Below are 27,090 nucleotides of genomic sequence, written 5' to 3'. Positions count from 1 at the left end.
GCCGGGTGCCGCTGCGCTCTGAGGAAGGTGGCCCTGCGTCCGTCCCTGGCCTCTGTGAGACCACCTCACCTCACCCCACTGCAGGGTGCCCCCGGCCCTCTTGCTGCCCCAGGAGTGGCGCGGCCACCGCTGCGTGAGGGGGTGGGCTGTTCCTCGGATGTGTTCAGACTCTTCTGCATGCACGTACCCGAGGCTGCCCTTCTCGAGCGCTGACTTTCTAAGCTCTTAAGTTCTGTTTGTGTGGCACCAGCAGCTGTGCTGGTGTGGCCACTTCTCTATTTTGAAATAACATTTCTCAGGCTTCAGCTTCCCTGCCCTTGCGTACCAGTTTGACACTTAGGACGTTCAGTAGGGCTTGGGTGCTTTGCTGTGTTCTCCTGGGCTGGGGATGGGAGTTACTCTTTGCTGTGTTGAACCTCCTTAAATTCAGGAGTTCAGTTAAGGCTTCTGCTCACCCCAGAGCTTTCCTGCCTGCACAGCAGCGCTTGCCAATAAAGCTGTCACTGGTTTGGATGGGTGAATGTTTGCCTGATATGATCAGGAGTCTGTCTGGAAGAGGGGAGGGCCACCGAGACATTTGGGCAAGTGTCACAGAAGAAAACCATCAGATCGCGACACTACGATACTGATCACTTTTTGCAAAACTGCAACACGAAAAGCTCTGTATCCCATTATGAGGTAACAGCAGTTCTGGGAACCACCTCTCTCAAATCTGCGTACAGCTGTGGTTCTCGTTTTCCCAGATAACGCGGCGATCGGCTTCAAAGGGGCAGTGAGGAATGGAAAAGAGGAAGGGCCGTGACTTTTATGTAACACCTGCCTCCTAGAAAGTGTATCCATGAGTGTCTATGCTGTGCCACATGCACGACTCCAGAGTACTCATAACTGTTCTCTGAGCCTCTTAACTGTGTAACTTGAAAGAGTTATCCTGGGAACTTCGTGTGCTCTTCATGCTGGATGTTTTCAGCTCGGGTTAATTCTGTTAACTTTGACTATCTCGTTGGCATCACATACAGACTAAAAACTACTCAGCTCATAGAAAGAGCACTGGTGTTTGTCTTAAAGGTTTTGTCGTGTGTAAAAGGGAAAAACTCTTATTTCTATTGATTCACCTTCAGACCAAATAGCAAATTCAAAGAGAAATAACTAAGTGAAGAGAAATTACTAAGTGGCAGAAGGGAACAAGGAGCGTGTTTCCTGGGCCTCAGTCTGAAAGGTCATATACCTGGCGTCTCGTGAATGTCAAGTCTGAAAATGAAAAAGCGGTGTAAATAAACCAGTGCCTTTGCATTGCTGGTTGGCACGTTCCTTCACTAGCTCTTGCTGTCCCTCCTGTCAGGATCTGTCACTGTGAGGGAGATGATGAAAGTCCCCTTATCACACCGTGTCGCTGCACAGGGACCCTGCGCTTTGTCCATCAGGCCTGCCTGCACCAGTGGATTAAGAGCTCGGACACGCGCTGCTGCGAACTCTGCAAGTATGACTTCATAATGGAGACCAAGCTCAAACCCCTTCGGAAGGTATGGTGCTTTTGAATTTAATTATCCTCAAATGTCAAATGGCCAGAACAGCTGTGCAAAGTACTGGCACAATTAAAGAAACATCTGCCTGTCCAAAATGGCTTTGTATTTACTGCTGTTAAATCAGTCCCAGTGATTTTTATTTCTACATTTAAGCTGGTTAATTTACAGCAGCAGAGGCTTTTGAGTAAAGACTCTCTTGCAAAACTCATGCAGTATAAATGCACAAGCAATAGTCTTTTGTCTTTTGGATTTTTATCTTCAGCTTTTTGTTAGTGGCTTATCTGCCTGTGTTGAAGCCAGAAAGTAATGGTACTTGTCACATTATGCTCCTGAGTAACACAGGCAAGTTCACCCCAGTAATTTTTATGCTGAGCCCATAACTTCTGGTTGAGAATGATGCTTATACCAATGTGGAGGGAGCAATTATGGAGTAACACAGTCAATCAATTTAGCTGCATCTGTTCTAACTGTTACACTTGTGGGCAAATTAATCACTCATACATTAAGATTAGTTAATGGAATTTAAACTAAATCAGGACAACTTTGCATCCTGAAAGTCAAGTGTATGTTATCTGCATTCATCTGTTTTCAAGGATAAGTCAATATAGTGGTACGTAGGTTGTCAATATAGGGAAGTTGAAGCGTTTGGTAAAACATATGTAGGTTTTGTTTTCTCTGGAGTGAAAAGTTTCTCCTCTGATTTTTCTCTAAAAATGCTCTCATTCTTTTGGGGTTTTGTTGCATCTTTAAAGTTTGAGTCAATTTAACAGGGCAAGTTTTGATTTAAAATAAATTTCAGTGGGAGAACCCTTGAAAAACAGGTAGAAACTATTAGCTCATAACTAGGATATGCACGTGTAACAGTGCATCGATAGTCATTTTGATAGCAAAAGACGTTTTGTTTTTGTCAGCCTTGCACAGGTAGCAGCAGTTCAGTGAAAGGAGAGCAAATGGAATTCCTTTTAATTTCCCATCTAGAGAAATTTTCGAGTAAGTCCCTGATGGTAAACCACTGTTGAAGAGAGAATTGGGATTGATTTGACAAGCAAAGCTTGTGATAGGAAAGGACACAGTTCTCAAGTGCCAGGTAGATCTTGCCAGGTAGGCTGGAAATTAAAACAGATGTAAATAAACTAATGGTTAAAAATGTAATTATATTGACTTAGGTTTTGGTAATGGCAGATAGATTTTAACTAAGGTGACAGGAGGGAGATAATTGTATAAAATCCCTGGCCTGTAGCATATCTTTGGGGGATTTTTTCTGTTTATGTTTCTATTTTCAACACAAATTGCTTTAACCTTCCATCTAACAAGTATGGTTGCAACAGCTACTTCCCCAAGAGAATATACAGATATCAGTATTTTTAACAAAAGCCTTTTCCTGACTGTGTTAGATAATAGAGCAACTTATAAAAGATGGAAACAAAAATTATGGCATTCAAGGAGAAAAGGAATGAAAAACGTGCATAACTGTTGATATCAGAAGTAGGCACTTTTAAATGTCTGTGTATGGTCATTGCCACCCACTCTCCCTTTTTCTTCCTAATTGAAAGGAATTAATGGAATACTGGCAGACTGAGAGTGGTAATGCAATTCCTGCAAGTCTGTAATTTCTTAACTGAATGATTACCACCTTACTCAGCTTATCCTTGGTTCTCAGGTATGGTTTTTTTATTTCTGACATGAGAAAGATAAGTCTCTTCTTCCAGACACGATATTTTTGTTTCTGCTCAAAGCGGTACTCAAAGGCAGTTTATCTGCCTGGCAGTAAATGCTGGCAGCATTCCCCCCCTTCAAATGCAGTGCTAACAAATATTTGTCTGTATAGTATGGACAGCATCTAATTATAGATCCTTTCTTGTAATGTACACCCGTTTCAGAAGCTAAAATCAAATCTTTCCAAAGATTTCAAAGTTAAAATGAGTTATACTTTTTGCATCTATAGCATTCGACAGTATCACCCTTCATAGGTTATACTAAACTAAATACATCATCCCTAAATAAGTGTATGCACTACCATCACCATCGTTCACAAATTTATGAAACACTGAACAGTGGATGAGAGGCTGTTTTGTAAACCAAGCGTTTTGACAGCTGCAGCAAAGGCAAGGTAGGGGAGGAAAGGGTGATCATCAAGAGACCTGCAGGGTACGTACAGCTGACTGGTAACTTTCCACTCAAATGTCTTCTATAAAAATCACTGGAAGTGTGTTATGTCAAAACCTACATATTTTTCAAAAATGGAAAGTTCCGGTGAAACACTGTCAAATTCCTTGCAAGTTTGTAAGCAGCCCGGTAGCGCAGCTGCAGGGCATTCCCCAGGAGGCCAGGTTTTCAGAAGGTGGCACAGATACTGGTTACCTGTGGGACAGGCAGCTCCTAAAGCTGAAACTCTCCACAATCCTGTCATCTTGATGCAGGACCTGAAGAGCACTAGAGACTCTAGGATTTCCAGACCTGCTTGAAGGCTTTAGGTGGTGCAGAGGCTTGGCTCAGGAGAGCCTTCCATCTCCAGCACTAAGTCCAGCCTAGCAGCAGTGAATTAAAATTTCCCAAATCTCTGCAATTCTCTGACCATAATGGCAAGGACATTATGAACAGCGGCAGTTATATCTGGAAATGATGCAATTCTTGTCAGCTTTGCCGTCTGCCAAGTGGAAACAGCAAAATTGACCAAAAAAATGTATTTATTTTGCTAATAAATTTTGAGGCATTCTGAAAACAAATTTCATTTCAGTGTTTACTAAATAAAAGACCACAGGTCTAGCTCCATCAAAAGAGTACCTATTCAATTCCATAAGAAACTCACTTTTTTTAAATAAAGGTAATTATTTCCCCTAAAGTGAAAGTTTCTGCCCAAGTCCAGAAGATGCCATTTCCATGACCATTAGACCTGGATTTGAAGTGACATTCTACAAGTGAAAGGGTCACATTTCTCAATCAATTTTTATTTTTAATCTTTACCTCACTCATGATGTGAGATTCTAAAGTTTGATTCTTGACTGTGCATTGCTCCATTATGATTTTTATCATAATACATTTGCAACTTCCCAACCGTTAGTCTCCTGAAGGGAAAAAATTACAGACACAGGACTTAATTACAGGTATCTATGCTTTTTGCAGTATCACAAAAGCAGAATTTAAATATAAAACAAATTATTTGATTCAACTGGTGAATTACCATGTTTATTCGTGCCTCAGTCTGTCATGCGCTCTCAATGTTTCCTAACAGTTTTTTATCAAAGTCCAGGGTTTTACAGCAAAATTGTTTCAATATCATGTCATATAGCTGTTAGCACCCGTAAGTGACAATGTCCAGCATACTAAGCTAACATAAATCAAGATACCTTTATTAAATCAGTAGGCTCATGCCAATATGCAAGTTATTTAATTGCAGAATCCCTGAAAGCACAAGACATCAAATAAAACTTAGTTTAATCGTTTTAGTGAGTCTTTGCATTGAAGTAATCCTTTTAAGCATTGATCAACAGGCATTGCACGTGTTTCATGTACTTGAGCAGGTCTAATTACTTGGCTAAATATAAATTTAGAGGTTAAATATTACGCATTGCTTAGTGTGTCTGTTTTATTTCTCATGTTTGTCCATGGTTACAAATAATGCAGTTGCATTTGTAACTTTACCTTTCAGCATTTGCAATCCATAATGCAGAATTTCTCATTTATGTAGTGGCTTTATTTATCATGGAAGGAATTAGAAAGTGGCAAGAAGCTTGTGTGAGTTCCTTATTGAGCTCTCTCAGGTAATAGCGTCAGCCTGAGAAAACCACTTCATCTTTAAAAAGGATGTAATCCTGGTAAAGTAGCACCTGCATTTCTTATTTCTTGAATTTGGTGTTTGAAGCGTAGTAGAAACAGGAACTGAATGAAAATACTGTGAGTATGAAATGGATTAAAGTGTCAAATTAAAAGGTGCTTAAAATGCAGAAATGTCTTCAAATGAAGGTTTCTCCACAGTGTGCTGCTATACTTCAAAATACTTTTCATATTTAAATTTTGTTGTCCATTTAAGATGCTGGTATCTGATGGAATGTTTTACTTTGATGCATTATCCCAACAGGTTATGCTGTGGTGTCAGATACGTCTATTTTTTTTCCTGATTTTGTTTTATATTTGAAATTCTTTTCAAATAATGTCTTATTTATGAGGCATAAGCAGTATTCCACAGTGTTACCGTGTAGTTACTCTTGGTCATTAAGGAAGAGCAAGTGAATTTTTTGTTTAGGGAAGCATTATGTACCAGTTGAGGTTGATCTTCTTTCACATAGAAAAGGGTATCTGAATTAATCCCTTTTGAAAATAGGGGATTGGGAGTGTTCATTTAGAACAGAGTCATAAGTTTCTGTCAAATTAAACAGAAGCAAAGCCAGTCTTAAAATACTGGTAACGGAAGAAACTTTATGTTGTTTATTTTGAATTGTGTGCATGTATCTTCTAAGATACTTGTTTGATCCTCTTTATTCGTATTTGCTTATACAGTGATAAATAGTACTTCTAAATGTGGTAGTAGGTGCCTCTCTTTGGGTTTTACACCCTTGAACTCTGTGCAACTTCTTGTGTACCCAGCTGCTGCCATTAGAGAAGGAAGGAATGCTCTCTCTCTGCTTGCTATCTTATATTTTATAAATAACCGGATGTAATAAGAATGATAAATGTCCATGCTAGCTTTAAATCTTATATAGGATTAGAGGTTTAAGTCCCAGTTGGAAATAACATGGTTCACAAGTGTCCAGAGCTGGGTATTTGGGTCCTGGCGAGAAGTTACGGAACAGGCTAGCTCAGGTCCCCGTACAAAGCCAAACGCAGTTCAGGCAGGTGAGTGCCCTGCGTGGCTGGATTAGTGATTAATGGGTTAAATCAGTTTGGGGAAGGTTTCAGCTATTTGGTATGATGCTGATGTAACTATTAGATCAAAAGCAAATACTTAGTTTACCATAGCAGGTTAAAGATAGCCTGTTCGCAGCAAAGCCTTACTGACGTAGGAACTCTGTAACTGGTTAAGACAGGGTCTGAGCCAACAGACAACTTGTGGGTGATGCCCGGCTGTAAAGCAGAGAAATGGGCAATTCTACAGGCTCCTTAAAAAAAACCAAACACGTGAATCAGCTAGGGATGCAACAGAAGACAGTCAGAATGCTGCTTTGAGAGCTATGATAGACAAGAGGAACATCTAAACTGAACCTCTAAGTCCCATTTCTCTCCCAGACATAATGTTTCACTCTGGAGCAGGGACACATCTGCTTCTGCTCATCGTTGGACTTAAAACTCCATAGGATGCTTTTTTTTTCTCTTTTTTTCTTTTTTTTTACAAAACAGTTGTCAACTGCAGTACTCTAAATCCAGTTGTTCATTTCTAGTTCTGATTAGTTCTTAGCTAATGTGTGAGCACGCCAGATTCATCTCCCTTCTCTGTGCTCAATGCAGCCATATAAAAAGAGTAAATCTTAAAAAATATAACTGCCTGCAGGAATTCATTCACAACTGGATGCTTTGTGGATAAATCTTTTTCTGTAAAATCTGGTAGCATGCATGGTGAATTCAGTGATGGCAAAATACGTTGAGGGTGTTGGTTTATTTTGGGTTCAATGCTACCTGAATAATTCCTATTTACATTCCTTATTTAAGAATATGGTGATCACTGCCAGAAGTGGTATAGTCTGCAGAGACATCTTTGTCAAATCCTACTGTGAAATTAAAAGTGGTCGCCAGTAGAAACCTCTTCTCCTGACAGAGCAGACTCTCAGAACCAGAAGAGACCTGCGGTCTCGCAGGAAAAAACAGAAACTTGGAGCACTCATTACTGTACCACTTGCTGTTCACTTCTTATTGCCCTGCGCTGTGAAGTATGAACCACCTGACTTTTTCATCATTTTTCTAATAAGGCTCATGATAAGAAGCGATAGCTAATATTGCATAGGTCAGGTAATGTTGACTTGCTGTGGGATTAGTTCCCTTTTAACTCAATTTGGTGAATACTTTGCAGTCCTTAACATAGAAGAAGAGCCTACATTTCCTTTTGATTTCTGGTGCAGCTACACGGTGTTGTCAAGGCAACCTGCTCTGGTGTTATCTTTCTTCCAGAAAACTGTCTCAAAATATTGCTAGCCTCAAATCATTTCTCGTAATATGTGGGGTCAGGTACTTCACCAGTATGCACAAAGGCACAAAGCTATTACTTTCTTATTGGCTATCATGTCGTTATGGTGAATAACCTTGTGCTCAAGGGAGAATGTGTATATTAAAGCTTTTAAAGTAAAAATAATGCTATAGCATTTATATCCTGTTGTGAGGCCTCAAGGATGCAAGGGGCTGCTTTGTTCAGATGATTGTATTCCTGGCTTTTGAGAGACAGTAGCAGAGCATTACTGCTAATTCATCTGTATATAGATAGCGTGCTGTAGTTCGCAGAGTAACGTTGTCTTGCAATTTGTGCCCTAACAAGAATAATGGATCTTAGCTTTGTCATGGTGGTAGAATGTGGGTTAGCTTTCCATCTCCATATTTCCTTGTCTTCCATGCAACACAACTTTTGTTTGTGCAACTGTTCCATTTCCCATGGGCTTCTAAAAGAGATTCTGACCTCTTGTGCCTCATACCTTGAAACCGCCATGACATACCCTTAGGCTTGCAAAAAGCCCTCGTACTGTGAGACTTTGCTGGGGCATCCCCACGTGCAGCATCCTTCCTGGAGGCGGAACAAGATGTTTTGATTGTCATTGCTTTGAACTTGTATTCTTTTATGAAGCAAAGAAAAAAAAATTACACCAGAAATCGAAACAAACCCTGTTTCCTCTTCTAGTAACCAAATTTGCTACTTCTGCTGCTCGGTACTATTTACAAAAGCAAAGGGAGTTCAGGAGATTGTCCAGCTCTGGGTATTGGTGGTGTTACGCGCTGGTCATGGAGGTGCACATCCTTCTGTGTTTTCTGAGGCTGAAATAAACAGTTTGGTCTGAGCTGTTTTCAGATGCAACTTGAATCAAAAGGTTTTGCTTCCATCTTACTTAGAGGGTCCCACCCTATTGTGCAGTTCTAATTTTTAGAGAACTTGAGGTCTCCTTTTCATTTCAGCCCTTTCAGTGTTCCATTTGACAGTTTGGCCTCATCAGTAGTTGTAACAGAGGAGGGGCTGGGTAGCTGAAGCATTGAAAATAATTAAGAGAATCATTTGATACTGGCTTTATATCTAAAAATGTAAATGGAGTGATGCCCTGACACAAAATGTATAGCGAGTAATATAGAATTTAAAGAGCATAATCAACCCAAGCATTGACCTTCACCAGTCATGGACTTCTGTAAAAATGCCATTTTTACTGTTTAATTTTGAAGCTGGGGATTTTACCACCTCTAATGGGAGTGAGCCGATTGATGTATTAATCTCTCACATAACTAACACATACAATTTTACAGTGGTTATTTGCCTCACATGTATTTTGCCTGAGACCTATTGATGTGAGAATGACCTGAACTGCATTTAATTCGCAGGCTGATGCTTGCTTGGTGGTGGAATGCATGCGAAAATGGCTTCTCTTGAACATAGTGATGTTCTCTTGAACATAGCGATACGGTACTTGATCTGAATTATGATCAAATAGGATAATTATCAATTTAGTCAGTATATTTTATAATTTTTAGTGTTAATTTAATTTTATTCCTGTATAATTTTATTAAATTTACTTGAGGGAAAAAAAGAGCTTTTCCTCCAGGAATTATGCAGATCTTTATTCATCTGCTCCAATTTATATGTGGCAAAATTGGAATGTATGGCATTTGTTGGAGGTCCTTCAGAATGAATAGCTTCCCTCAGCACTTAGACAGAACACTAGGCTGTAGTTTTGTGTTAATTACTGTAGCCTTTCCTCAGCACAAATTTCCTCTATTTCATTTTTATTTAATAGGATCAAAAGAGTCTCTCTTGTAGGAAAATTAAAAGACGGAAAAGGTAGCTGTACCTATTCATTGGGAAATTGGTATTCTTGCTAAAGTCATATTTACAGATAAGAAAGCACATCAGCTCCTTTTTTTAAATTTTTGTTACGTGGTGATTCAGACATATACTATATATACATAGTTGCAAAAATAAGATACATCCAGATATGTTTCAACAACAATGTATTTAAAAGGTTTTTGGTTTACAAGGACATTTGAACCAAGCTACATCTCTGTAATGATTCAGACAGATTTGGTCAAGGGAAGCTCAGAAGCTGAATTATATTTCCCATACAACATAGGTCAGTTGCTCTCACAACTTAAGAATTAGTGTTCAGGTTCACTTTCACTATTGATTTAGTGGGTGGTGGAGGGCAGGGTGTGTGAGAATTAGCAAGAGCATCTTTGATCTATCAAAGTGAAGGATAGAAAATGAGATAAAAAGACATACAAGATGTTCTTGAGGTTCACCCAGCGCTACCAAATGGCTGGCTGCTCTTCACTCAGTGACTTTCAGATGTGGCTGCCTTCCCTTTCCAGTCGACTGTACTGCTCTTCTCACAGGACTCCTCAGCATGCAAAGGTACCATTGTACCCTTCCTCCCTCCACTTGCTGCTATACTTCTCTCCATTCCTCTTGATGTGATGCTGAAGGGCCTTGGGCTGTAGCAATGTAGTGCACGGTTCTGTAGGCCAGATTGTACAAGTTCTTCAGGTAAATGGCTTTAGGTTTTCATTCTGTAAGATACAAATTAGAACTTTAAAGAATTTTGCATATTGTAAAGAGTGTTTAAATTACTAATGTGTCAAATGGGAGAATCAAGGATGTGATCAGCAAACAAAAAAGACCCAAGTGTATTTAGTACGAGGCAGTAATAAGAATGCTCATGCTTGCACTGGTCTAAGAGAAGGCAAAGAGGTGAAAATTATTTTCTAGGTGGAAGGTGGAGTAACTAATATTCTGTTGTAACTCCTGGAGAAGACACTGTACATCATTTGTAATTACAGCTAAATAAACAGAAAGTATATTTGTTGATTTAGCTTTTCAGGTGTCACCAGTTTTGTTTCATCAGCTCTAATTTCAGAATGCATGCTTCAGGATACTTCTCAGGAGGCTAGAGGATTTGATATCGAGGAAATTAAGCAGTGTGATGAATACTAAAGAGAAAGTGATTCAAGTAAAGACTCTTAACAAAACTGTGATCGTGTACTATAACCATGTCATAGATGACATGTTCTAAGGGAACAGTCCTTCAGAGAAATTTCAATTTAATTGGACAGGACAAAAGAAAATGGAGAGACATACAAGACTATGTAATGGGTTGTTGATCTCCAGCATGTTGCTATATCCACCTTTCTCTCTAATTGCTCTTCTTTTCCTATTTCTACCGTGCTATCCCAGCCTTCTGTCCACACCCATCACGCTGAGACCAAAATACACTCAGATGTGCAAAGGGAGCCCATGTGACTCTGGCGCAGTTTGTAGGGAGATGGTTTGCTATGGCTGCTGTAGTGGAGGAAGGATGCATGGTTGCTCTGACCCCAGCACGATCCATCTCAAATCCAGCACCAAGAACGTGTCGTGGTTGCTCCTCTGTTGCCCTTGGAGTACATACTGCAAATTGCAGAACCCCCACCTCCTTCGGCTGGAAAATGAAATCTCAGCTTAGCTGGCCTTGCAGCAAAATTATGATCTGTGCTTTGTGGTATGGTAGTTTGGTTGACTGACTTTAATGTTTTTTTAATGTATCTAAGTTATTGTTTGAGAGCTGGACTGACTGTGATTTAAAGGCATTTGCTACTTAGTGACTGGAGGAAAATTTCATGCCTTCAGTTAGGTGTGCTGCTCTTTAGAAAAGGCAGAGGCAGGAGACTAGAAGTGACAACACAAACTGTATAATTTTGATGCATAGAATGATTGTAGAAATACTGTAGAGAGAGCAGATAATGGTAGCATCTGCTTCTGTTATTGCCTGTGATAAAAGTTAGTGGAGACATAGATTCTACCCCTTTTTTTCCTTACTTCTTTAAGGGTTGCCCACATGTGGCTTGTTTCTTGATTGTTAGGTAATAAAGGCATATGTCCAGGCACCTAAAGTAAATCTTTTCTAGAGTTCTAGATGTGTGCCTCTTGTTCTTGGGACCAAATGTTCCCCCTAGTTTTGCATTATGGTGATGGCTCACTCCTCACCAGCGGTTTAATATTTCACCTGCGGTTCATCTGTCAGGATTATCTTTTTAGATAAGGTAACTGAAGTGTACTGTGCTAGGAGATAATGATCCTTTTCTTAAATATAATGTCTTACAAGGCAAGTAAAGAAACAGCAGTTGTAAAAGAGAAGTTCATGATAGTACCGAAGGCTGATCGTGTAGACCTGTTGAACAAATAATTGGTTAATGTTGTTTCAGCATTCAAAGAGGATGTTTGCAAAGTAAATACTTTGTAGAGTACTTTTGCATTCCATATATTGATGTAAAATAATTTCTAGCAGATGGGAGCTAGGAAGAAGCTCCCAATATGGAGAGATTACGCTATAATTACTTGCTGTGGGATTTCTTTCAGGTTTCTCTGAAGCATCTGGTGTTGGCCTCTGTCTGAGACAGAGTGCTGGATGAGAGGGACATGAAGCCTGGCTATTCCTGTCTTTCCAAAGCATAGCAATATTTTTGTTTAGTCTGTGCTGGGATGATTAGGATGCAGGTACTGAAGTTCTTCTAGTTGGTAAATGACAAGTATTCTCAATAGTACTTCCAGATTGCAAAAACAGCTACTTCATTTTAGAAATTATCTTCTCAAATTACTTAATACCCCTATATTACACGTTTTAAGGGTCTGCTAATTGATGACATACACAGCTAAAAATCGCATAAGTTTGTGAAGCGTGCCACTGATTATATCACTCAAGTCCAGCTCTTTTAACCGTCACTTAAAAAAAAAAATATAGCACTGTCTTGATTTTGATAAAACTGAATTATTAGTTCTTTGCAAACATTAATCTTAAGGTGTTAAAGTTTAAGATCTTTTCATTGTGTAGTTCTTTTATTACTCTAGGCATGCATATCACACATAAAAGTGAACTAAAGTGTGTTTGTCTTTAGAAATGCACATATTCCTGGTTCAGTTTTAAACTTTCAATAGGTGTTTTAAGTTGTACCAGCTCATCTAATTGAGATAACTAGATCAAGGTAAGGTGTGGATTGATACAGTTGTATGATGTACCATATGACATGGGATTTTTAACATTTATTTCATTTTTGTGTTCAGTGGCTGACGTAGCAGAGTCTGGTCTTCTGTTCTTCATCCTTAGAAGTTTCTTCTCTGGACCGTATCTTATGACAAAAGGCAATGACAAATATATTTTCTGTGTTTTCTGTAAACCTCCCCAGTTTTTCCTCTCTGAATATCTTCTATATGTATTTGGGGAAAACAACATGGAGGAGGTGTTCCCATGGCCCAAACCCTCCTTTTTTCAGCCCTGCCACATTCTGCTGGATGGTGTGAGGGGCACCCCTCGCCTTGGCGCAGGATGCATGAGGCATGCCTTGTCCTGCACCGAGGGGCAGGAGCTCAGGCACAGCTGTAACCACGTGTTGTTTGGATGGCACAGAGTGGCCCAAACCACGTGTTGTTTGGATGGCACAGAGTGGCCCAAAATGCTTTTATTCAAATTACAAGGTTTGAAGTCTCATCTCTCATCCACACTTCAAATCTGCGGGAGGCTATTTTATTCTCCTGACATGTGTGGAACCCTGTTGTCCTTTATTACTATTATTTCTTCCTCTTCCATCCACTGCACAAATTCCATTCCTGCAGACTCCTGTTGCAGCTGCTTTCCTCCTGCTGGTAGGTTGATAGTAGTGAACTGTCTGCTGTGGAGCCTGAGCCAATTAGTACTGCAAGAAGTGGCCAGAAAACCCTCCCTAACCCACAGAAAATAAATAACTCTGAGCTACATGCTCAGGTTACTGGCACATCTTCGCTTCCGGCTCACTTCTTCACGCACTGCTACAGTTCTTAAGAGTGTTTTTCAAAAGTGTTGGCTAGATCTTGCAAGCCTGGTTTGAGATCAGAAAGATGTTTTTCTGTGTATCCCTAGTCTGTGTGCAGAGTGCAGTTTCTACAACAGCCCCTAGTACATAATTTTAGCCTTCATTTTGCAAGCATGATGATTTCCAGGTAGAGGTTGTCTCAAAGCCTTCTTTAGATTGTAGAAAGAATTTGGAAAACATTGCATGATGACTTTAGCTGTAGGTGAGAGCAGGAGGAAGTCCCAGCTGTGGGTGCTGTTTACATTACATTTGTGGTCATTTTTTTGCTAAATGATGGATAGGGCGAAAAACATCAGAACGGGGGAAATATTTAACGTCAGCAATGTTATGCCCATACCTGATTCCCTGTCAGGCCTCCCTATGTGAAATTTTTAAAAATAGTGTTCCTGAAAATACCCAGGAGTTAGAAGTCCAAGCATTCATAGCATGTTGCAAAGTAACCCAATTAGCTCCCCCTTCGATTTGGCATCCTCAGTGATGAGCCCCTGCAGGACAGAGACCTTCGGTTGTGAAGGTGTGAATCTGCAAACCTGCAGAGATGGGGAGTTGCTGCAGGAAATCTGTGTAGACAAAAACCCGTGGCCAGCGTGACAGAAGATGACCGTTAGCAGGAGGTGACATGCTTACACAGAATGGTGGGTGGCAGCAGGTGGGCAGTAGATCTGCAGCCTGAAGGTGGGGAAAAGGAGCGTAAGCAGCAAAGCTTGCAAAGGGCCGTTACGTGGTGTGGTCATGGCTTCTGTGTGAGCAGTGAGAACTTTGGGTTCTGCGTTGGGCCATTATGAAACCACTTCGCAGAAAGCTTAACGTACAGGACAGAATTAAAGCTGCAGATTTACTTCTGTTAAGAAGAGAGGCTGTACTGGGATCCCCACATCCACAGACAACCTGTTTCAGAGGATATTAAAAATACCCATATTTATTTGTTGCATATTGATTAACCAAGCTTTTATTAGAAGTGACATGCAGGAGGCAAACTTTGGTCCTTTAAATAAGTACCGGGGATTTTCTCAGACTGTGTTACGGTAAAGGGAAGTGGTTGGGAACATATTATTTAGATGTTCCCTGCGAGTAGGCCATTCATTTTTTTTCCCGTTTTTAAATTCTTTTTCTTTCCCCAGAAGACTCATGACTGCGTTTTGTAATTGTGGCAGCGGGTTATGAAATCAGTAGCTGTTCCCTTTGAGTTTCAGAGCAAGTTTCTCCAAGAAACAAACACAGAACAGGCGGTGGGACCCTAGGAGAGGGCAGTTTGGCCAGCGGTGACAGCTGGCACACTGCTCCCTGCAGCACAGCACAGCGGGACGGTCTCAGCACACCTCGGGTTCCAGAAGTAGCTGTAAGTAGGAGCTGGGTTGGGGGGGGGGTGGTTCTGATCCTATTTACAATCCAGCATCTTCCCTTTGACAGTTCATTCCCGCTTCTTGGTACACCCTGAAGCAGGTAGGCAGTCTCCCACCACCCTCCAGTGGTTTGCAGAGCACAGTGCAAGTGCGACGCTCAGACACCTTACTCAGAATAACATAAAAAGGGGGCTGCGGGTATTTCAGGCTTTCTTCTTGGAATACGCACTGTTGCATTGTGCAGTTGTTCGGTGACCGGGTAAAAGGCGTTGTGGTTGTTAGCCCGAGCACACCTGCTCCGTGGCGCACAAGGATGCTCAGGTGATTGCAGGACATTAAGCCATCTGCGCCTGTGATGATTTCCAGTCTGTGTGTGTATTGCTGCCAGGATTAAGCAATCTGTGAGTGATGACAGTGGGATGTACAACAGTGAAGGGGTGCTTCGGAGAAGCCTGGGAAAAAAGTAGTGTGTTTTTCTATCAGTCATTTGCAAGTCATTATAAATGTCTCCTCTGCCTGTTAGTCTTCCATTTCTTTCTCTCCTTCCAGTCCCTATAGCACCTTAGAATTGACATGTCAGTCTCCAAGGAAAATGGCATCTGGGCGCTTACTTCTGTGTTACTTTTCTGTTCTTGATAGCATCTGATATTCTACCCATGGTATGTCACAGTGTCATCAACCTGATGGCTGTACGTTTTTTAGATCACTGATGAAAATAATAAAATATTATGCAATTTATTTTATCTTGTGATCATGAACGTAGAAAGCCATGAGAACTGCAGAAGCTTCAAAACACAGCAGGGGTGACCCTGTCGGGGGTTAAGGCGGCATTAATGTGCTGTGTGGCCTCTGTAGCGCATCACGTAGCGCCTGCCAAGCACTGCCCACCCAGCGTCAGGCCGCATCAAGCCCTGGAATGTAAAGCGCAAGTAAAAGGGGTTGATGCTTTCGCTGCTCAGTATATTGTTGTCTCGTAGCCTTTGCTATAGAGTTTCAAACAATTTTTATATCACGTAACTGTAAGTCTGTGCTAGCATTAACAGTTAAACTTTTGATTTAAGCATATTGCAAAAATCCTAAAATAGTGAATTGGACTTTCCTGCTCCAGGGCAACTTAAACTGCTGGCCTATCTACTAACATCACTCATCTAGTAGTGAGACAGTAGTCACATAGTACCCTCTGCTCAGCCGAGCTAAAATACATGAGTAGGATGGGGAAATTACCTCAGCTTCCACAGGGATCACCAGGAGCAGAGCACGTTTAACGGGATCCCCCTTCTGAGCTCAGCCCATGGGGACCTGAGCGGAGAGGGGAGCAGGCCCTGCAGCTCAGCCAGGCAGAACAGCAGCACAGTTTGGGAGACGCCAAGAGCTGTGAGTGCTCCTGAGTCCCCTGACCCCCCTGCGCCTGTCTGTCGCTCCTTGCTCCTTTCTTGTATCCCAGCGGGCAGTACCAGGCGCTCTGCACCATCCTCCAGCTCCGTAGCCACCCACGCCCTGGTGGCCTCTCCCCATCTCCTGCCAGCCAGCTTAATCCTGGGGTGGTGACGTGCCTGTGGGTAGGGGGGACACAGGCATGCTGTCCTGGGGGAGAAGCGGGGCCAGAGGGAGGGAGCAGAGCCTTGGCTTGCTTTCTGGCTGGATTTGATCATGGGATGTTAGCAAAAAAAGGCCTGCTTTAGCTCATTTCTGCTAGCTCCCTCTCCTCATACCTTTCATGTAAATCTCAGCTGAAGTTTGTGAGCTTGTTCCTTTTACTATCCTGGGTGTTGGTTTTGTCTTCTTTTCCACCTACAAAATGTTCACATTTAGAGTAACCACCATTTTTCTTTGACTTTAGAATTCCGTATGAAAAAGCTTTATTTGACTGGGCGTTCAGATCAACACGCTAAGGCTTTTGTATATGTTACAGAGAGTAAAATGGCTATAATGAGACTACACGACAATGAAAATTTAGCACAGAATCTTCTCTCCAACAGACCAAAAAGTATAGCGTCAGAGTTGAGATGTCAGAGAATTTCTATTTAACACAATTCATTCTTCTTTTCATTCAATGTTGATCTCTCACAAAGCATTCACAGGTGAGTGAAGGGTTAAGGTAAAATCCTTTTTTCCATCTGGACAAAGAAAACTTTTTCTCTGGAAAGAAAGCCTGCTGCAAGGCTTGAATTGAATTTTCACTGCAAAAAGGACGTAGGTCTCCAGGTCAAATGCTGTGTAACCTAGTGACCCTAACGTTATTGTAAGACTTGTGATGATAACGCCACAGTCTGTCTGGTCTGACCGCTGAATACTACCTACGTGAACTACAGTTAATATAATGTTCTGGTGGTTTGTTTTATTACTTTTTGTTTATAATGCCTCCGATTTTTCCAGACTACCATACAAAACCCAGCAAGCTTAGTTTTCACTCCTAAGCAGATGTGTCAGAAACTGCAACAAGGCATCAGCTGGTAAATAAACTGCTAGCTCTGTCTCCTTGTAATTACTCAGGAAATATTTCAGTTCTTTTGAACAGTTATTTAAGCTTTGTGTTTGTAAAATTTTGGCAAGGACTAGAAAATGCTACAGAGATTGTGTTTTGAGCCAACAGCTCTGATACTTGCAAGTTTTAACTGCTTTGAAAGACTGAAATTTGTTTGGCCCACCGTGTATTGCTCTAAAGCTGGGGGCAGGAAGATGCATTTCTGAGTTAGCCCTCGTAATGACATTTTATTGCCGTGCCCTGGTCCCAGTTGTGCCTGTGCCCCAGTCCAAGTTGTGCCCGTGCTCTGGTCCCAGCTTGGCGTGGGTGCCGGAGCACGGTTCCATCGTGCACCTCCCAGCCTGGCTTGTGGTTTGCACTTGTTCCATTCCACAGATGCTGGCGATGGGCTTCGGGAGCTTCATCGGAATTGAGGCATTTTGCTTTTAAATGTCGTATGCTTTCATCTGTTTCCAAAGGCAAGCATTTTAGCAGGGAAGGGTTTTATTTTCAAGAAATGCTGAAAAAAATGTCTTCACAAGCGAGATTAAAAAAAAAACGCCTTGAGAGTCACATTGTTTGAACGCAAAGAATAGCCTATTTCATCTTAATATAGCCTTAAGGTAGGACTTAGTGCTGTAACTCACAAACATATGATGGATTTAGTACCACAATTCGCAAAGCTGTGCCTGGCAGATCCTTCCTGAACTGCTGAGGCTATTTGACTGCTATCACATTACAATCATTTCCACATAATCATATTTTCAAGTTTATTGAATTTAATCCTCAATGCAGTTGCATTTCTGATGCCTTTGTTTACAGGAAGACTGTTCTACAACTGCGTTCCTCTAATTTTAAGCAGCTGAGAATAGCAGAGAATAGTTTAAGTATTACAAGCTAGCATCTGGGTTTTTTCTTTCATCACCAGAAGTGTCCATCAGGTAAAGTTACAATAAATACTCGGCTTTTTACCTGCCTATTAATATGTTACAGCTGCAGTGCAACGGAATTACTTTAGATGTCATTCACAAGCAGACAGAAACAGAACAGAACTCCTCATTCCTCTGAATCTGTGAAAACGAGAGCGTTAGAATTTTACAGTGACAATGCACATACTACTGTAATGCGCATTGTAAAAATGAAAGGATTTATTTTATTACTGCTTGGGGTTTTGGTAGAAAGATCCACAATGGTCTAATCAGTTTTATTGCAAAATTTTCCAGTATTTTTTAAATTATTTTTTAAAAATTACTTATTATTATTATTGTTGTTGTTGTTATTATTGTTATTACAGTGGGAGAAACTACAGATGACAACAAGCGAGAGGAGGAAAATAGTTTGTTCAGTCACATTCCACATAATTGCAATTACCTGTGTTGTTTGGTCATTGTATGTTTTAATTGATAGAACCGCTGAGGAAATTAAACAAGGTAATGATAACGGTAAGTATCTTTTACATTCTTCAGTCTTGTTGATAATGCAATGGATGGCTTTGAAAGGCAGCTATGTAACATTTTACTGTTCATAGTAACAGCTACGTTACTGCTCTTCAGTACCAGGTCACTGACACATGGCCACATCACATGCTTTAATGTAAAAGTAATGAATGCAGCAGCGATAAAAGCTTATGTTACGCCCCTGCAGTGACACCTCTACTTAGTGTAATCATTACAACAGCTTAACTAGCCTGCTGCTTATTCCTAGGTTAATCTCCCATTATCTAGATATTTCTAAAGCTCAGACAAAAAGATGGGTCAAGTTCAAACAGCTCAGTACAAGTTCAGGTCATAAAAGAGCAGATTTATATATATTATCCACTTGAACCTCAATGTCCTGTAAAAGCACTTTCCTCAAAAAGCTTCCCAATATGAGCTTCCAAGGGACCATGTTCCAGTGTTAGTCCTTCATGTGGCACTTAAGCAGCCTGGAAAGCCATTCCTGCATCCTTTCAAACAGAATTTCACTGTGAAGGTCCATGTTCCAGCTGTGATTTTTGTGAGGGTGGTCAAACACTGGAACAGAGAGGTCATGGAGTCTCCATCTGTGGAGATCCTGAAAACCCAACTGGACACGTGTTACAAAACGCATGTTTAACATAAGCAGGTTTCTTTTTGGACGATACTTGCCACATCTGGAAACTACATTCCAAACTGAAGTACTGTTTTCCATTTCAAATCTAAGTCTGTTCGGTCTTAAATTTAGTCTTTAAATACAATCGTGATGATGAAGAGGATTAAAAGCTTTTCCACTTTGCTCCGAGTTGACTTGAAGCACAGCAGAGGCACAAAGGTCTCTAGCTTTGTGCTGTACGCTGAAGTTAACAGAAAACAAAACAGGTGGAGCCTGGTGCTTTGCTAGTTAGATAAGTATTTGATGATACTCCTGATGCTTCCCTTTCTTGCCTATGAGGAAAATATGTAACAATTCTCAGTAAGTCACAGACAGATGTCTACCGCAGTCTTGTTTTGCATTCTTTCGAAAAGGGCAACCCTCTTTTTCATCTCACAAAAACTGGCCCTGAGGACAGGACTAGGAATGGCTTTGAACTTCTATTTATGAATGCAACTACATCACCCTGCTCATTAAAAAGGGAAAAGGTATTTCTGTGGATTAGCTGAACTTGCACAACAGAACAGCTAAAATGAATTTTTGTTGTTGTATAGAATGCATAAGAATCGCATTAACCAATCCTCGTGAGCTGAAAAAGCATTTACAATTTGTATAGAATTCAGTGTTTGCCAAGTGTAACAGATGATTCTCCACATTTAAAAATGGACAGAGAAATGCCTTGGAGCTACTTCCAACATACGTGTTTGTGAAGAGAACTCTTTTGCCCCAAAATTTGCTTGTTGAGGGTGCTTTTACAAAATCAAACATGTATTTGGGGGTGGTGGGGAAGAGACATACATGTAGTTTGCTTTTCTCTCCATTATCTCTGATTAAATGAGAAATACTGGAAAAAAGAAAGTGAACGCTGCAGGAAAAACACTTTATAAACACATTTTGAGGAGGACAAAAAGTGAAAGCCTTGAATGATACTAGTACTGTTTGCTAATATTGTGTAAGTTCAAAAATCCCTTTTTTAAAAGTACCTCAAAATATTTTAAGGGATTTTTTTTTCCCTCTCCTTACAGAAGCATATGAGGCATATAACTAAAAGTGTAGGCCTCTTAATTGGTAAACTTGTCACTGGTCTATATAAAAGACAATTTGAAATATATTTAAAAGTATTCTAGAATGTATATGGCACCAATGGTAGGGAATCAAGTTTCACATAAACTGGCTCTGCTTGAAGAAACAGGTCTAGGCTTAGCAGAGCTTTGTCTCTCCTAACAAAGCCCGAGTCAGTGAAAATACGGCAAAGCTGGAATATACTGAAAGATACAAAATTCACTGGGCTGCACCAGTTGAGCAAAACATGATGTTTCCTGTATTGAAACATGTGCTGCAGCAGCACATGTTTACTGTTAAGAGATTGAAGAAAGTCTGAAGGAAAGCTGATAGCCTCTTTCTGCCGGCTCCACGCTCCAGCTGTGACTTACTGATCCCAAGTGTCACTGCCCCACTCATGGGACTTGGATGCAAACCATACTGTTTTCATAATCAAGAGCAAGAAAGAGACAGTGATATTTAAAAGTAGTTACTAAAGGGGTGGGGGTATTGGGGGAAACACATCACTCTTTAACACACTTTAGCAAAGTATTCTTTGTTACTTCTTCTTGTCCCAGATACAGGGGATTTGAGAAAGGCATGACAAATGTTTTATGAACAAATTTAACTAATATAAAAGGATTTGTCCCTGGCAAGTTCAACTAACCAGAGTAATAGTGATTAGGGAGAAGCAAAATTATTTACATGGTCTTTGCATGCTTTCATTTTGCTGCAAATTAAAAAAAAAAAAAAAAAAAAACAAACAACTGGCTAGCAACATCACTGCATACATTGTTACCATTTCTAAGTACTACTAAAGTTACCTCAACAGGGAAAACTACAGCTACTTTAAACATTTTGCATGCTTTTGCAATAATTAATATGCTTCCTTTTGGTCTCTATTTGTTTACTGAATTAAAAGCCCAGTTACTATGTGTTTTAAAGGGGATACTTGGATTCATGGCTCACACAGCTGGCTAAAAGGACAGGCTTGCTTCTGAGGAGCGCAGATACCAGGTGTGAGTCAGGACCAGCTCCTCTACTGGAGCTCTTCTGCCCAGTCCCGAAGGAACGCAGGTTGCTTTCCTGCGTGAGCAAAAAGTTATTCAAAGAGCTTCCACATAGGGCCAACAAACCTGTTTAGATCGTTCAGAGCGACAGCTTAAGCACTGATACAGAGGTCTGACTCTTGTGTATAGCATTCACTCTTTAAATGTGGTGAGTCGATGTGTAACGGGAAGGCGGGTGGCTGTTCCTTTATGTTGGGTTACCAAACAGTTGAAAAAAGTAGATGCAATGGTATGAATTAATGAGAAGGCTGTTCTTAATACAACATCACTTTATTCTGTTAAAATCTTAACACAACTTTTAGGCCAAAGCAAATAATTTTAACATTATTCATACCATAATCCAGTTCAAATGCTCTCATTTCTAGCTTTTTTGTGTTAGCAGTCATGCGTTTTTCTGTAAATATCAATGTGATTGATCAATGCAATAAGAAGAGTTAAGAATATACCCCAGAACCTGTAAAGTTAACTTTTTTAGTACACAGGAACGTAAGTTCTGTTTTTTTATATAGGTGTGTTCGGGGGGGGGGGGTTGCACAGACAGCAGGAAAAAAGTGGCCAATGAAGGCAGGTGATGGAAGAGATAAGAGTCCTTTCCACCAGTTTTTTTTACTATACCCTGACTTCAGGATGAAGCTAGGACCAGGTAATAGTATTGTCAGTGCTGGTGTTCCAGGTACTCTAGACAGTGTTGGGCTTGTAGCACAATTTAAAAAAAATCAGTTGTTGTTGAAGATGTGCATAATCCAAGTTATCCAGTTACCTTGATTTTGGTACTTATATTTTTGCAAGCTACTGAACATGGGGATATTATTTAACATTAGTAAAATGTGTTGGGTTTGACTGTATCAAGCATTATGCTTCCTTTGTGAGAGTGGCCCTGCCTGTCTTATTTGACCAAATTGTGAACTCGTTTAACAGTGGGAGGCAGCTGTGGTTTCTTGGCTGGCCTATGGTACTGCAGACTGCTACTGCTTCCTCTGAGCCACAACTGCCCCCACAGTATGTACATACCTGGGGACTCTTAGCAAGTGGCTTCTTATCGAAATATTTTACAGAAGCTCAGTACTCGATATTCGATGTATAACAATGGTAATAAATATCAATGTTTCATTTCAAAGGTGTCCTTGAATGGCCATTTTGGACAAAACTTGTTGTGGTGGCCATTGGATTCACAGGGGGCCTGGTCTTCATGTATGTGCAGTGTAAGGTTTATGTTCAGCTGTGGCGCAGGTTGAAAGCCTACAACAGAGTGATCTTTGTTCAGAACTGCCCAGACACCGCCAAAAAACTAGAAGAGAAGAACTCTTCCTGCACTCAGACCTCAGACGTCAAGGATGCAGTGGTGGTGCGAGTAGCACAGACAGGTACAAACTCTCAGCCGGCAGCTGAAGAAACATCTGAGGTTATGCCCGTTTGACAGACAGTGTTGTTTCTTCCTTGCAGAATAAGGCGTAGTGTTTTCTCCACTACAAATGCTAAAAGAGAGCAGAAATGACTGTGCAATTTTTCAGTTAAAATAACAAACAAAAAAACCACACAAAAAACAACACTCTACAAGGAAAATGGATGCAGCAAAGCAACTTGTTACTGTATGGAATGTGACGTTTGTGAAGTAGCTTCTCAACTAGTCAGCAAGTGTAGTGAAAGTGGAAGTGTAGAAAGTGCAATAGAGAACAGGTTTAACAGACAATGCCAAACCAATGTGATTACTTTTTTTTTAATTGGATGGCTGGGAAAATAGAAACAGACCTGATATAATCATTTTGTTTACAGCAAACAAAACCTTTCATCTGTTTAGTACTAAAAATTTTACTTGCTGTTTATCTTCTTAAAGATACTCTCAAAAAGGTACCAGTTATATGCATTAACTGAATCAAGTTAACAAGAGCTGTATCGCAGCACTCACTCTCTAAGCCTCGTGCAGTAACACATGTTCATGTGACTGCAGTGGAGCCTGAATGTTTGGGCAGCTGTGGCAACTAAGGATATTTGAAACATTTAAAGGGTAGCATTGTTTTTAAATATGCCTGAATTTTTTAAAAGTAAGCGATTTCAACCAGTATAAACTCATGTCTCCATAAGCTACAGGTATGTTTTTTAAGCATAGCTGTCAGCAAAGTACAGGAAGGAAAGAACGTTTAGATACGTATTTAGAAGAGCAGCTCAGCTGTTTATTTTACTTTGTAAGAGTGAATTTGAAATTGGATACACAAAGTTTTGAGGCAGGACTGTAAGTGAAAAAATGCAGTTTGCTGCAGAATCATACAAAAGCAAGCTGCGTATTATCAAAAGTCTGAAAAAGGATGACACATAGGGAAGATGGAAGCCATTTTGGGTTTAATAAGATTCACGATGCAGAAAGGTAGACCTAAGAGAATATACCTACATATCTTAGAAGACAATTAGTTTTTATCTCCTTGTTCTGAAAAGTTAGGTTTTGTCTTCCTGACTGAAAACATAAAACAATGGTTTCCCTCTGTACAGGTAAACTTGAGGTGTTAGAGATTCAACAGTTCAGTTGTTAACTTCGTGTTTTGAGCATTCTCATATAAAAATGAAGTGTGAATAGCATTAAAGGGTGCAACAGATAAATGAATGTGGATATAACACTGTGTCCAGCAGGGAGAATTTTATATAAAAACCAATTTTGTGATTCACTTCTCATACTTGTGATGTTCACCATCAGGACACAACAGCGAGTGTTGACCTGGAGTACTTACATACTGGCCTGGACAAGTCTGCGGCCTGAACGTAACGTATATTTTTAAAATAAGTTGAAAGTTGCTTTTTGATCTTGTATTTAGGTAAAGGAGGAAAAGTAAATAAGCAAATAACCAGAGTAAAGAGGATAGCAGAGCACAGGTTCATTCAAAGGGGAAATTCTGCCACATTTACAAGTGAACTAGACCTTCTACAGAAGCCTTACAGTTTCTAATGGTAAATTTCCTCTTTACACTCACCAATATCTACAATTAAATAACAGAGTTATCCCATTTTTGCAAATATCCAGGGTGCTGCGCCTAAGATATATTAGACATTCCTTCATTAATGTGTGTACTGGCTTAAGGCTCAGGGAATACTGGAAGTAGTAGTTTTGGCAAGTAATGTGTCTTTTATCAGACCATTATATTCTTTTGTATTGGAATTGCTCAAGTAATTTGGCTGTGACAAAGTAATTGGCATCTGGCTAGACAGGACACCAAATCTTGGTGACTGAACAGGCTCTAAATACATATTAATATTTGCTGAAAGTTACTCCAGGTGAGTTGGATTAACGTGGGTTTTTTCCACATAATGACATGCACTTTTCATATAAAACAACTTTCTAATAATTATACAATTGCAAATTGAAATGATAGCAGCTTCTTATTTGAAATCACATACAAGAGTAACCAAATCATTTTTCTAATTGTGGAGGAGACTTCAGGTCTTCAGAAAATGATGACAGGACTAAGGAATGCCTTGTAACGGCATGTTTAAGACACTCTGCAAAAGTGTAGTTTTCAAAAAGTCTAAATCTACTTGCTAAAAAGTAAATCTCATGATATCGGAAGTTAAGACACTCGAAATTACTAGCTGCATCTAAATGGCTGGAATGATGTTTACAATAAAAACTGATAATCATAGCAAAATTGACTGACAAGGAACATTATTTTGGAAGATAACTAAGAGTTTTGTGAAATAATCCAAAAGCTTCTTACTAAGTGGCAGTAACCCTGCTTCTTTAGCCAGCCTGTTGTTCTTTGACCCGCTGTAGCATCATCACCCCACTGAAAATATTTTATCCTCTCTTTTCACAGTTTACTGGAGACTAATTCACATTGGTTTTTTTCTTGGAGAAGTATAAAATTTAACTCATAAAAAATACCTGAGGCTTCTCAGAGCAGATTTGTAGCATCCAACCAGATTTCAGTGTATTTTTAAAAATGTACAGCAAAGTCAGCAACGGAACTTGCAAAATTTTATATTAACGACTTCAACTTCAAAACACTATTTTGGTACTCAACTACATGTGCAGCTGAGCTTACCGTTAATTTAAGAAAGGAGAAAGACTTCAGCTGAAATTCCTCCTCTCCCTTTGAAGTATTACATTTGGTCAGTGGGAAAGGGAGCAAAATGGGACCCTCTCCGCTTAGACAGACCATGAGACAAGTCAGCAGCGAGAGATCGCAGCAGGCTTGAAGCAGTCTCTAACCTTTTACAGCATTAGCCCGTACCTCCCTTTCTCTTCTTAGGTGCACTGGATATTCTAGAGCAGGATTGGAAGGAATTCGTTTCTGAAGCAGGGTGCAACCTCTTTGGGAGGGCAAGGAGCCACTCACACCACCATGCCTTGGGTACAGGCTGCACGAGTAAGGAAGGTGCACGAATACAGACACTAGACAGCTGCTTATCAATCAGTGTTTTTTCATTCCCACACAAAGCACGATTTTCTGTATCAATTTAATAACCACAGGATTCTCTCCTGCAAAAACAGTACACTGAAAGTTTTAGGATACATTCTAAGACTTTTTAATGAAAATGACATATCAAATAAAAATCTCTATCAAACTGTATGTGTAGCCACAGTGCACCTCAGGCAAATAATGCTGATGGTGGAATTTAGCCTGGCTAAACCCACAAGGGCAGAACCTTGCTCTGAGCTGCCATTACCAAGAAGAGTTAATCCGCATTCTTGTTTAAGCGAAGTTTGAATAAAGGTAGGTAGGAGTAATCTGGTGCCAGATCAGATCTGGAATTTTAAACAAGATACTCCTAATCTGTGAACACGCACATTTCTTTTCAAGTTACAAGCATTACAGAGTTTATTTCAAACTGGCATAAACGTACCACTTCTAACTATCAGCAGCATTAAGATTATTCCCAAATAGTCCAACTGTGCCATTCACACATTGCTCTGTCTGAAGGCAGTGTTTATTTTTTTGTGTAGAAAACGTAGTAATTCCCCATCACCATAACAAACCATTTATAATTTCTAATAATACAATAAAAATTACTCTACGATGAAAAAAATTTACTGTGTATAATATTTGGAACTATAAGTTTGTGCTACTTGTTTAACTCCCTCTCTTTTGCAAAATAAAAATTGTATGTTTTGTGGGTGAATGTGTACTGAAAGACAGAAGGTAAGGGAAACAAAAGTAATGTATCTGCTTATTGTTGTGAACAAAATGTATTTGTATTAAACAAATGACCCAAATTACCACAGTATTCTACATTTGTCACTTTGTTATATACGGTATCACATGCTGAACCTGAATTGGCAAGACTACGCTCTTGCAAGAAAGGTGAAGAACATACACAGCTAAACCTGCTAGCTCAGCATGGCTGGTTTTGGGTACCACGCCTTGGCAAAATGCTCAGGAAAATACCTCACAGTACAAAAACACTTGAAAAGAGCTATGGCTGTTTAACTTGGAAAAAGGAAGACTGGGAACAGGCTTCAACTCCATTAAGAATTCTGAGAAAGCAACTGGGTTTACATCCATAGCAAAATGCACAACTAGTACCGGGTTTCAGCCACAGGAGGATAAGAGGAAGAA

General features: G+C 40.1%; 1 protein-coding gene across 6 annotated transcripts in view; it reads left to right on the top strand.

Moving 5' to 3' along the window:
- The window catches only part of MARCHF1 (membrane associated ring-CH-type finger 1), a 253,229-nt gene extending 226,479 nt beyond the window's left edge, over positions 1-26,750 (top strand). For 5 of the 6 annotated variants that reach the window (XM_040601470.1, XM_040601479.1, XM_040601445.1 and 2 more), the window contains 3 exons: positions 1,340-1,520; positions 18,622-18,769; positions 22,666-26,750. In XM_040601470.1, the coding sequence (XP_040457404.1) occupies positions 1,340-1,520; positions 18,622-18,769; positions 22,666-22,964 (628 nt within the window). In that variant the 3' untranslated portion in view covers positions 22,965-26,750. The remainder of the gene's footprint in view (positions 1-1,339; positions 1,521-18,621; positions 18,770-22,665) is intronic. The other variant, XM_040601460.1, reaches the window with a different exon arrangement.
- The last annotated feature ends 340 nt before the right edge of the window (positions 26,751-27,090 follow it).

This window comes from Falco naumanni, chromosome 1, assembly GCF_017639655.2.
Source record: "Falco naumanni isolate bFalNau1 chromosome 1, bFalNau1.pat, whole genome shotgun sequence".
NCBI lineage: Eukaryota > Metazoa > Chordata > Aves > Falconiformes > Falconidae > Falco > Falco naumanni.
Note: the sequence above shows the minus strand (reverse complement) of the source record. Positions and strands in the feature narration are given on the sequence as shown.